This window comes from Hesperophylax consimilis, chromosome 28, assembly GCF_061612785.1.
Source record: "Hesperophylax consimilis isolate HC1 chromosome 28, BYU_Hcon_1.0, whole genome shotgun sequence".
NCBI lineage: Eukaryota > Metazoa > Arthropoda > Insecta > Trichoptera > Limnephilidae > Hesperophylax > Hesperophylax consimilis.
Window position 1 is genome coordinate 19,624,361 of NC_142863.1, and position 13,342 is coordinate 19,637,702.

The 13,342-nt window shown below is 38.3% G+C and overlaps 1 protein-coding gene and 1 non-coding gene across 4 annotated transcripts in view; both read left to right on the forward strand.

Moving 5' to 3' along the window:
- The window catches only part of Chpf (Chondroitin polymerizing factor), a 32,539-nt gene that overhangs the window by 9,406 nt on the left and 9,791 nt on the right, over positions 1-13,342 (forward strand). For all 3 annotated transcript variants that reach the window (XR_016305044.1, XM_089648671.1, XM_089648670.1), the window contains exons 3-7: positions 4,587-4,745; positions 5,985-6,215; positions 10,874-11,230; positions 11,464-11,766; positions 13,048-13,210. Coding sequence is in view for 2 of the 3 variants with exons in the window: in XM_089648671.1 (XP_089504797.1) it covers positions 4,587-4,745; positions 5,985-6,215; positions 10,874-11,230; positions 11,464-11,766; positions 13,048-13,210 (1,213 nt within the window). In the remaining variant the exon portion in view is untranslated. The remainder of the gene's footprint in view (positions 1-4,586; positions 4,746-5,984; positions 6,216-10,873; positions 11,231-11,463; positions 11,767-13,047; positions 13,211-13,342) is intronic.
- LOC149410318 (U5 spliceosomal RNA) lies at positions 10,749-10,867 on the forward strand. Its single transcript, XR_016305076.1, has one exon. It is a non-coding gene; the product is annotated as a U5 spliceosomal RNA (small nuclear RNA).

Below are 13,342 nucleotides of genomic sequence, written 5' to 3' on the forward strand. Positions count from 1 at the left end.
CTGCGTCCCCGACTTACTCTACCATTCTCGCACTCCTTTCTCCATTCATCCACTTTACAAATTCAAAGTTTACCTCCGAATTGAATTCTTTCCATGTTTGTACGGTCATACTTGGTGTATAATTTTAAAGGTCTGTACAAATGATTACTGTAAAGAAGGTTTGAAGCTATGATAAATGTCAAGATTTGCTCACTAATAATGCAGCTAATTATCAATAGATGTCTGTAGTCATTTTGATTTATCAATAGAGCATTGAGTAGTAACTACTTGTTTTTACCATCTGGAACCATTTTCTTTTGTTTATGATAAAGAATCAAATTTTCTTTTTTCTTATAATTTTCGAACTCAAGAGAATAACACATAAATAAACCACACACTGATTGATAACTCCGCGCTTTTTGTATAAAACAAATTGGTCATATATTTTACCATAGATGTGCTAATATTTAGATACATTTTATAAATGCGATTCGTCTACAGCACACAGCATCGACGAGGATAGAGGAAACTAAAAATATAATTCTCATTTGGAGGCTACCCCATTCACTAGCCTAAAATATTATTTTTAAAATAAAAATGTTCTAACAGCTTCTAAAAGGTTCTATCCGACAAAGTACTGTCCTGCGAAAAAGAGCTTTAAAATATCTTTCTTTACAGCTTATTTACTAAGGACAGAGCTTTGTTGTCGAAAAACAATCGAGCTGTCGTGAAAATTACTAGATATTTGAATGAAAATTGTTCTTTTCTACAACAGTATCGAATTTTGACATTTCTCCGTTTATAACACAGAAAAAAAACGCACAATCCTGGCAGGAACACGAATACGGACTGAAAAAGAAAATAGATTTAATTCTGCGGTTAAGTTAAGGCTTTTGTTTGTTACAATCAGGAGTCCTATTTTGTGTTCGAGATGTCATGAAGATTGGCAACGTGCAATTTCTCAACAAACCACTCGGCCTTTTGCTTCCGATTTCAAACTGACGGACATCTCGCTAATATCGGGTATTCAATATACACGGTGTCCGGAAACTCGTAGTACAAGCGAGAAACTGGAGAATCTACACCACATGGGGAACCCAAATAAACATAAAGTTTTTTGATTTGAGCATTTTCACAAAAAAAAAAAAAAAACAATATTTTTCAGCTATTTGTGGGTTAAAATTTTTTCGTTATTCGATGTGACGACGTCGGCGCAACGGATAGGAATTATTATTAGCCTAGGTAGGTACTCACAATAAGTAGCGATGAGCTCCAATTCACACAAACACGTCACAAAAATTATTTAAAATGTTCACTGTTAACTTCCAAGCACAGTTGGGTCCGTCTGATGATTGATTATTGCACTATTTGAATCATGTCGGAGTTAATTTTTACCTCGTCAAAGGCTTCGATGATAAGTCTCAAAATCAAAACATTAAAAACGTACAACTGTTTTCAAACAAGTCGAAGGCATCGATGATAAATCTTAAAGTATCAATATCAAAACAATAATAACGCATTTTAAAACACACAAATTTGGCCCACAATTCGCTTTTATGTTTAAATTAACAAGAAAACTTCTTAAAGCAAAATGCAATGTAAACAATATATAAACAATCCCATAAAAACGGCCACCTGCGGCGACCCATAAATCAACACTGACCTACTTACGATAGAAATGGGACATCTGCTTAGAATAATGTTCACTTTTTAAAAACTATTGTGCATCTCTTTCCTTCATATGTTAGTAGAACCCAACATACTAGAGAAAGCTATATTTTGCGAATATGTCAGAGATAGGTATGAATATTAGAAGAACAGATGTTTTAACCCCGCAGAGCAGAAATATTTACACCGGATTAAATGAAGGGTGATTTCAAAATAATGATTTAAATCCGGGTTTCTTTATTTGTTTTACTTTTAAATAGTTTTCATTAGTTGGATACTTTGATCTTCAGTAATAATTTAAGTATTTGATTAAAAAAAAATCAACTTCTGACTCGATTTACTCGAAAACGAAAGCTCAAATCAAAAAAAAATTATACTACAAAATCGACTCCAAATGTGATGTAGATTCACCAGTTTCCCGCTTGTACTACGAGTTTCCGGACACCGTGTATTTCAATCTGCTCCACGACCATTCCTGAAACAGTCTCTCTTAAACTTAAATAGATCGGAAACTTATGTATTATGTCAAATTGAAATTGAAATCTGTACAGCCTTTAACCCTACACTCAACTTTAGGAATTGACATTTTCAGCAGATATTCAAAATATTCATATTGACTTTTACTTCGGCTTCGGGATCACAAAAAAAATGCACAAAAAACGACAAGACATAAAAACAAAAGATTTCAAACCACCATAGATATTCCACTCAGCCAGCACAACAGTTTTTCCATGGACATTCAGAGTTTTTCATTGGTGGATGTGGTTAGTCGATTGTGTGACCGTATCTTTTCTTTGGATCCAATTTTCAATCGGAGGTATACATCGGAAAATAAATGTGATTGACCTGTTGGAACAATGCGTTTATTTAACACATGGTTTTACAATACATACACCTCTGCGATCTAATTAACAAAACGAGTACACATCTTGTGATAATAACTTCACAAGTTTATTGTATTTTATGCTTTATTTTTTTAATCTTTTTTATTTAAGTTATACTGTTGTTTTAAATTTATTTTATTATCTTTATATAAAAGCCCAGTAGGGCGTTAATAAATAAATTTATACAGCATTCAGTTTACTTTCATCCTTCATCTGCCAGTTCCATGGCTCAGTGCCATACATCCGGGTTGGTATCAACACTCCATTATGTACTGCCAGCCTCGTTTGTTTGACTACTTTTTATTAGCGATTACCGCTGTACTAGACACTCATGCCAGTGATATTGATTACAAATTACCGGCTTCTCGAGGGTAAGGATTTGCAAATAAAACGCAGACTGTATGTACGACTATCGTTGGACAACTGACTGATTGGTCAGTCGCTTTCCCATTTATTGGAAGAAAAGTGTACAGTGTCTTTACCTGTTAATATGGTTAGTTATTCTTCTCTCTAAACAGGAATGTATAAGAGCCCAATGTGTCAAAAATTAATTACTATAATCCCACGGTTTTGTTGTGCGTATAAATCAACCTGTAAAAGCTACATGACACATGCACGGTGAAAAGAACTGTTGCGAAGGTTGTAGATGTGTTCGGTGTTGAAGGTAAACCATGTAATATTTTACAATAGATTTTTGGGGATCTGGTGAGAGGCACGAAATGAAAGACGTGTCGTGAAGGTCACAGTGTTTATTTGTGAGTCAGGTAGCCGTGATGAGATGACTTAGGACTGATGTTGTATTCTCCGGATGCAGGCTGTGATGGCTGGTCAAGCGCGGGTCAGTGAGTCGACGCCGGGCGCTGGTGACCGGACTCGTTGACGGTCAGGCACTGGCGATCTTGGGGATCAGGTACTCCAGTGCTGACGGGAAGGCCGAAGGTGCGGTGGACCTCGTAGGCGGTTGAGCGGGAGGTGCGTAGACCAGTGAGGATGCTGCGTGTCCTCGTGGTGGTCATGGTGCATGGATGAAGCGCTGGTCAGATGCGCTGAAACCAGGGTGCTATGATCCGTGTAGCGCTGGCCAGGGACGGTGGCCAAGGCGCTAGGATGATGTCCCAATCGAGTCCATAGTTGAAACCGGGCGGAGCCGGGAATATCGTCTTGCGCGGGGGCGCGAGGCGTGCCGGTTGTCACTCGCGAGACTTGCAAATTGTTGACGGCAGATTGATGACTGACTGACTGCTCGCTACGTCGGGCTTATTTATACTGTACAGCCGACGGCAACAGTAGGTTGGTGAATTCGCAAATAAATCGGAGCCACTCGCTCTGTCTGGGCCTTTCGGGAACTTTCGGCGGCGCTGCAATTACGCATAGGCGATAGGCTAGAACCTTCTAGCGGGTTGGCGTGATGTGCCAGACTTGCTCACAACGTATTATCGTAGGTAGGTCGCGTTGTTTACGATTAGCTCGGTAGTATCGGTAGTAATTTGCAAGTACCTTAGTAGGTCGAGCTGTTTATTATTAATAAGACAATTCTGGATTGTTCTCTCAACAACACAGATTTATTACAGTAAGGATTATTTAATAAATCGCGGCGCGAAAGGAGTAAGTTATTTTGATTAGCGCGTTAAAACGTAGCGCGTAGTAGACTGACTGAATACCTTCCCGCTGTCGCTTATATAAGGTGCCAATATGATTCAAGTTGTACCTAAGAACGTCCCTGAAGATTCTAGTTGCTATGTCTACAAACTTTGCCACCCGTAACGCTGAGCAACGGCCGAAATTTCCAGTATGTTCTATGACAGCCTAGGTACCTTAGCGCTTGGCACTGTGTACTAAGTAGTACTTGACACCGTTCGACTCGAGAGTGACCTTATTAAAGACGGGTCATCGTAGAAATATATGAAATAATATATGAAAATATAACTTCCTTAATTATTTCAATTGTAACATTTTAGGCATGTTTAAATTCCTGCTGTCTTATTCAGTCGTGTGGAGATTCCTGTTTTTACACTTAAATTAACAATTTAATAGAGATTTCGTATTGTTTTCCAGGAGCAGCATCTGACCAGCTACAAGCTGCCCAGTGACTGGCAACTGGACCGAGATCTGAAGACAGTCATTGAGAAAGATGATGCCTTCAACAAGGCCGTGTCGGTCTATCCCCTCAAGAGATACTCAGACTTCTACACTCTGCAGATGTATTTTGCTCGGGTAAGAACTAACTGTCAGTTTTTGGATTGATTTGATTGATAGAGCACTTGCTAATAGGCAATAAGCAAAAGGTACTGAGTTAGTGGCGAGATTGGTTTCCATTCAAATCTACATTGAAGGCATTTGTAGTGTATACTATCTACGACAGCTTTACCAATAAACATGTTTTAAATTTTACGTAACCTGGTAAACGACCATTTATGTATTGTAAACACTCAGTGTTAGGTTGGACACAATTACGAGGTACTCAAATATAAAAATGAGGTGAGGTGTGAAAGAGCGAAAAGGAGCTTAAATCTTTTAAATATATTTTCCCCAGAATCGATTTTTCGTAGGCTAGAGAATTGCAGAGAAAAAATTTCCCCCGAATATTTAAAATATTTCTGGAAAAACAGCTCTAATACAAAAATGTAGTAATGTAGTGCCAATACACAAACACCTCATCACATCTCACCACACCTTACCACACCTCACCACACCTTACCACACCTCACCACCCCACCACCTCAAAACATTTATAGTGATATAATTTTTTTATTTTAACCGCTAAGGTTTTTTAATAAAGGGTATTTTTTTTAAAATCAGTTTTTTTAAAATGTTTTATTCAATGTTTATACATTTTTCAATTAAAATATAAATAAGAACGAAATAAGCAGCCCAAAAACACGACCGATCTCAACTGCAGGCAAATTCAAGTAAGAGTAAAATACATGGCTAACTTTCACGAGCGTTACTCGTGTTAGCTAAAAATAAAACGCTGCAAGTCGAAACCGGCCAGCGTCACTCGGCCTAGCAGAAATTGGAACGCATTTAGCGCGCGAGCTTGACTCGTTTAAAAGCATGAAGCATTTAATACAAAACCTTTTGTAGTGATACAAAGAAAAAGAGGTAGCGAGACATTTAATGTGATGCGTGTGTATATTGGTAGTGGATTTTGTATTAAGTACTCAACGCTACTTCAAACACCTGCTACATGTGTATTATGTACTACTGTAACAATAATGTGTTTTATGTTTTGACATCCTGGAATGATTATCATACAATAGAACCTATTAACCATCTTTCAATATACATTATTGTACTGTTTTTTTTTTCTATATGGCGTTCTGTGGAATATACCCCCCGTGTGTATACTGATTTAAGTATATTATCTTGTAATATAATGGAACACTGGAAGAATGGAATACTTTTCTAATTTCTTAATCATAATAATAATTTCTTTGACAACTTGAATTCCAGCTTCACCTAGAAGCCACCCAAAGCATGATAGCTTCCCTGGCGCAGACCCTGAGCAGGGCGGGGGCTCCATGGCCCGCAGGAGCCCGCGAGGACCCCACGCTGCCCGCCCCTGCGCCCCCTGACAGGTTCCACCAGCCTGTATACACGGCTATCACCGCAAACTTCTCCCTCATGCCTAACGACTTCTCCAATGTGCTGCCGCATTCGCACGCTGATAAGAAAGATATTGACGTAAGTATTAATTTGTAATGAAGACTTCTGGCTTCACATAGCTGCGACCCAAATTATATAGCATCCCTGGCCGACCCTGAACAATCTCATCACCTCCAAGCCTCCTACCCCGACCTCTGGTTGCGTTGCGAGAAAGCTCTGGCTTTTTGTTGGACTGCCTATGCGTCCTATCTTTTTCCGGTCTAGGAGCGGCTCGAAAGGGCTTCTTAGGGAGTGAGGGTGAAGCCTTTCTCACCGACCTTGCCATTTGTGAGGCAGAGGGTTGAGTTTGACGGGTATAGGAAGAGGACGCGCCACCGAATACCTTATCTTGTCGCCCATTTGCCACGATAAAGGCCGATGGTTCCTCTTTATTAAAATGTCTGGAACTTGGCGGGATCCTGGCGAGGCCTTCCTTGATAAACAGGTCCCTTCCTCCTTCCAACAGGGCCTTTCGCGTATTTTGAAGGTACTCTGTTCGCCTTCCACAAACAATTTATAGGATATCATCCATGGTCCTACTGTATGTGGTTTCCTTGGCAAACATCCCTTGAATCTTTTCGAACAGGGTCAAACAGGTGCCAGGTTTGGCTACCCAGTTTACCAGCACGTGCATATTTTCTTCTAACTGACTCGACATTTGCAACAGAATGGTGTTGGAGAGAGCTCCCAGGGAACAATCCTGCGATCGAAACAACCTCCGGTTCTACGAAGGCGGGCATGGCGGTATAAACTTTCTGGGTTTCGATATAACGAACCTGCAACCATTCCTCCGAGTTAAAGTACCGAAATGCCAAAATAACTCCCACCCTTCTCGTATCTGCTTTCAGAGTCGGTGATTCTTTCATCACAGTACTCGGGTTCCCGAACTCCACAATGTTCTTCTGGGCGGCTAGGCTGGCGGGTAGTTCTATAAATCCCGTTACCTCTCACCGAGTATCTCCCGCAGGGGCTTTTTTCTCCGAGACAACTTCGTTTTCTACCCGATTCCCGACAGAGCTTCCGTCAGGACTGACAGCTGTTGCTTCAGGCATTCGACTCGCGGGTACCGATATGTGTAACACTTTAGACCGGCCGAGGAATCCGAATCCTCACGTGGTAGTGTCGCTTCCGGGAATCTCACGTTTGGTCAGTACTTTCGACCGACACTGCGTCATTCTTTTCAATGTCATTTATTTTCAAGAAACAAACCCTAAACTGACAGTCAATTTCTTGGAAACGTTTCTGCCACAGTTTTTTTTTTTATTAACGACAATTATAATTACAAAGTTAAGTATATTATTCGCAGTCCTCCTCACTAGGTATTCCTGTTCCGAGGCGGACTGTAGGTTTTTGTATAGGTGTAGATCGTGATTTCCTTGTTAATTTCTACAAAAAAAAATTTAAAAATTGTCTTCACATTTGTTCAGTTCATAATTTTATTGATTTCCTCATCTTCATGTTTACTTAGCCATAATTTGATGTCGTTTTTAAATTTTTGTGTCTCCGTTGTGTTTTTGAGTTCAATTGGGAGGGCATTATATAGTTTTGTAGCATGGAAATGATGATTTTTCTGGCCAAAAGACGTATTTAATTTTGGGATGTTCAATAGTTTTGAGGATTTCTTCCTTGTAATATAGTTGTGTTGGTCAGCAGGGTACTCATATTTTTCTGTAAATTTGATTAGAGCATTTTTTGAGTATAGTTTTATTATACTGAACACTTTAAATTTTTTTTAAATGTCTTTTGATGGAGTTCTTATGGGTACTTTAAGGATTACTTTTATTATTGCTTTTTGAGTTTTAATAAGCTGCTTCATGTGGATGTTTGAGGCAGATCCCCATCCAATAATCCCATATTCTATGCGTGATTGACAGAGAGCATAGTATACCTTATATAAATCATTTATACTTAGTATATTGCGTATATTCTATGTTTATATTGAAATGGGTAGGGAATAAACTATAATTTTTGATATTTTCGTAGAAAGCAATCATTTTGTGGTTTAACATTTTAATGAAATAAAAACAATATTTTTTATTATTTTTTTGGTAAACTAATGTTTTTAAGACAAGATTTTTTATGCATAGCACAAAGGGTAACAATTATTTTATAAGCAATAATTATTAGCCTGAAACACTCATCCACATTGAAAAATCTCCTGATAAAAGATACATGACGCCAACGGGACTCGAACCCGTGTCCCTTCGATTTCCAGGGACTTTTCAAGGATTCCCATTTAGGGACACGGGTTCGAGTCCCGTTGGCGTCATGTATCTTTTATCAGGAGATTTTTCAATGTGGATGAGTGTTTCAGGCGAATAATTATTGCTTGTAAAATAATTGTTACAATATTTTTTGTTTAAAACCACGAATTTTTATTAATTTTAAGACCGACCGGTTTCGCTACACTCGAGCATCGTCAGGGTACAAAATTAAACTAATCAATAGACATCGGATTATATGCATTTGCATATTTGCATATAACTCTCTAATTACGACGTTAATGCATATTTCAGCCTTTTTTCCCAAATCGTGCATATTTCGTTTAATAGCGGGAGGTATCATCTACGTATAGGGAGCTAGGAGACTTGGTTGCCTGTAAAATCCTAGAAAAAAACAAATCATTCAACTGTTGCTCGTTTCATAAATGATTCCATAAGATCTTTGTTTCCCGATTGTTCTGTGGATGAAAAAATTTGCATGTTTGTTTCTGATGCTGCGCCATACATGGTGAAAGCTGGGCAACTTTTTATCCAAATTTACTACACATTACCTGCTTAGCTCACGGGTTTCATCGCCTTGCAGAAGAGATACGGCAAGAGTATGGGAATGTTAATAAATTGATTTCCTCTACAAAAAAAGTGTTTTTAAAAGCACCGTCGCGTGTGCAGTCTTATAAAGAGCAATTGCCAAATCTAGCGTTGCCGCCAGAACCCATAATTACTCGATGGGGTACTTGGCTAAATGCAGTATTATTCTATGCTGAAAATTTTGAGGCCGTAAAACAAGTAGTTGGGCAATTTGACAGTACTGAGGCCATTGCAATTCATTCAAGCAAGCTAGCATTTGAAGACGCATCCATTAAAAAGAATATCGCCCTCATCTCAACACATTTCCACAAGTTACCAGATACCATAAAAAAATTTGAAACAAAAAACCTTCCTCTAATTAAAGCAATAGAAATACTGGAAACAATGATCGAACTCGCCAACGCCCTTACTAATTCAATATCAGAAAAGATTCGTAAAAAGTTAGACTCTATTTTGCTTAAAAACCCGAGTCTTGAAGATATGAAGAACATTAATGCCTACATCAACGGCACAGGTCATACCCTGCCTAAACAGGTATCTCCAGAAAAGGCGCCAAATTTTAAATTTTGTCCAATGACGTCAGTTGACGTAGAGAGGTCGTTTTCGGCGTACAAATTAATACTGGGTGACAAACGTCACAAATTTGAGCTCGAAAATTTGGAAAAATACTTAGTTGTATATTGTCACAAAAACTATGCATAATTTTAAGAATATTTCGCTGTTTTTGTACGGTCTTTAATTAAAATATATAAAAATATAAATGGTTTTTTGATTTTGCATTGTGCATATTTTGGGCAAATCAAGAGTTTTTAGTGCATATTTCGGCCTTTTTTAGTGCATATTTGCATGCATATTTTGGCACTTTGTTAGTGCATATAATCCGATGTCTACTAATCAATAATACAAAATGTGTCATTATATATACATACATACAGAGGGAGATAGAAAGTAAAACCAAAATGAAACAACAATGTATTAAAAGAAAACTACACTAATATACACTAATTGTTAGAAAACTACGCTAATATACACTAATTGTTTTCTTTTAATATATTGTTGTTTCATTTTGGTTTTACTTTCTATCTCCCTCTGTATGTATATATAATGACACATTTTGTATTATTGATTAGTTTAATTTTGTACCCTGACGATGCTCGAGTGTAGCGAAACAGGTCGGTCTTAAAATTAATAAAAATTCGTGGTTTTAAACAAAAAATATTGTTTTTATTTCATTATAATTTTTGACTTAAAATTGGTTTTTAAGCACAGCGTAAAAACAAAACGAACTTTCGGTGCGAAAAAACAGCATCGTATGAACATAAACATCACGTGACCTGAAATGCGCATCACTACAGTGTTGCTAGTAGAGAGAGAAAGTGTGACAAGTCAAATAAAAGGGCAAATATAGGGAATAAACGCCCGCGAAACGTAAATGAAATTGGCGAAAGAGCAAGCTCTCTCATAATGGATTCCAGGCATCGATACGGAACACAAAATATAAATAGTTCGGATAAAGTAGCTACAAAAAGTATCAAAAAAGGATCCTTAATCAGGTAACCTAAGATAGGAAAGACAAAGCATCAACTGATTTTTTCTTTTAGCAGGTTTTGGGAATATCTGTCGAGGACTTTCCCCACTGTCCCCCTTTGAAGAACCGCCACTGCTTGAATCATTGAGTATCGGATACTTGCTTATCCCTGTAGAATAAGGGTCTAAGAGTGAACTTTTTGTGGCTAATTTGAGAAAAGTTTTCCTCCATATCTAACTCTGATTTCCCTTCAATAACAAACAAATCTTTCACCTTTTTCTAAAGATTTCAGTGGAGGGGAGCACTCAAATAAGTCTATAATACCATCTGGTTATAATATATATTCTTTTATTTTTCAGTATATCATCAACGCGGCAACCTTGAAAGTGCAAAATGAGAATCCTAACCTCAAATACCACTCATTAGTATACGGCTACAAGCACTTCGACCCATCCAGAGGTATGAGCTATATCCTGGACATGAACTTCCAAGATACCGACCCTTCAAATGGCGACGGCAAGCTGGTCCTGAAGCGCATGGAGGTGTTCAAGCCGCTGGGCAAGGCTTCAGTGTTGGCAGTGCCGTACGTGACGGAGAATACGAGGATCGTGCTGGTGTTGCCGGTGTGGGAGTACGAAGTCGCGGCGGCCCTAGAGTTTATTAAACATTACGAAGTAACGTGTATGGATAGAAAGGATAAGGTCTATCTGCTCTTGGTGAGTTTATTTATTTTTATGTGAATGTGTTGGATAGAAAAGGAGGTGGCAAAAGGAAGGTCGGAAAGTATCCGGATATTCAGATTTGGTCACCAAACACGGCTGAAGCCATTTAAGCAACATTTGAAGCATTGTATTAGAAGAATTATAATACAATTCCTGTGATACAGCAACCAAGTTCTTGAGGCCTCATTTCGGGCAGCATTTTTCTAAAATCATTCTTAACCTTTCAGGTGCTTCTCTACTCTGCCGATACTCCAAGCAAAGGTCCCGAGGACATGTTTGGCCAAATCAAAACAATAAGTCTGGAGCTGTCGCAGAAGTACCGCATCGAGGGTCTGAAGATAGGCTGGGTGTCCATTCGGCTGCCAATCATCGGCACCCCCGGGTACGCGGGGCCCCCGAGGAGCGTGGGGACACCCGGGGGACTGCTGAGCATCGCCATCTCCGACCTGGCCCTGCGGAAGGTGCCCCCCGAAAGTTTGGTTCTGATGGGACGGCCGCACATGGAGATTAAACCAGATTTCTTGAATAGGGTAAAAATATTTAAAAACTATGTACAGATGTATTTTCTCACACACTTATAAGTGTTCAGCTGTGTTGTGCACACCGAATTCATACATTTTTATGTAAGGTCCTAAGACACTTCCTTGCGGTACACCATATTTTATTGGGAGAGGTTTACTTTTATGCTTTTCAATTTTAACACACTGTGTACATTCTGACATGTAACTTATTAGCAGGTTTAAAGTTGTGTTTGACATCCCGATTTTTTTTAGCTTCTTGAAAAGGATTTTATGTATCAAAGGCCTTTTGTAGGTCTATAAATATCGCCAAAGATTTATTTCCCCCGTCTAAACTTTTCGTGATCGTATTTATGATATCATCTATGGCGTCGTTAGTACTCAGGTTTTGTCTAAAACCATACTGAGTTTTCGATAATAGGTCTTCTTAGATCTTCTAGGTACTTCATAAGTTGTATTTTTAGCACTTTTTTCAATATTTTAGAAAAGGTACTTAACAAACGGATTTCAATCTTTACATTAGTAAAGGTATTAAAGGTATTTCAATGTAAGATATTCGGAGGAACTAGCATCATTGATCGTTTTGGCACCGGTGTAACACACCAAACATTTGTGCATGGTTGACATTTGTTTCTACGACTACGACGAGAACAACACAACTTCAACACCTCAGCTGTGGAATTATTTTTCGACCTCTGTGTTTTCTTCCTTGTACAACATGGATCTCTTCTAGATACATGTTCACTCCTTCCTCTCCTCTAAAGACCCTCCACATAGCATCCTCAAAACTAATAAAATGGTTGGATGGAAAAACTGTTAAACAGCAAGTCTGTTTCGGCTTTTTATGAAATTGTGATCAGTTAAAAAGTTTGTATAACAATATGACCATTACTTTTTATGAAATTGTGATCAGTTAAAAACTTTGTATAACAATATGACCATTACTTTTTATGAAATTGTGATCAGTTAAAAAGTTTGTATAACAATATGACCATTACTTTTTATGAAATTGTGATCAGTTAAAAACTTTGTATAACAATATGACCATTACTTTTTATGAAATTGTGATCAGTTAAAAAGTTTGTATAACAATATGACCATTACGTTTGTCAGCTGATACAATTTGTTCAAAAGCTGAAACACACCAAGAATCTATGTTTTAAAATGGGCCATTCAAATGTCAAAACAAAAAAAAGTGTTGCTGATTGATGAATAATGAAGACGTAAAATGTGACCAAAGCCACCTTTTATTTATGTGATATATGTTATTTTTTGTTTGTTTGGCTTATCCAGGTTCGGATGAACAGTATCCAAGGGTACCAGGTATTCAGCCCGCTGGGTTTCCAGCGCTACCACCCATCCTTGGCCAGCGGGCTCGCACCCAGCAAGATGGCGGGCAGGTTCGCACCCTGGGACTACGCAGTGATGGCTTTCTACAGCCGGGACTATATCAACGGTTAGAATATTACTTCTCTCTTTTTACCTGCAGCCAACTTCAATCTAGTTTTTTTTGCTGTTCTGTTTTGTTTTAATTAAGACAAACATTCTCAGAGCCAAGACGAAGCAAGAAGAGACCAGAAGAGGCAAG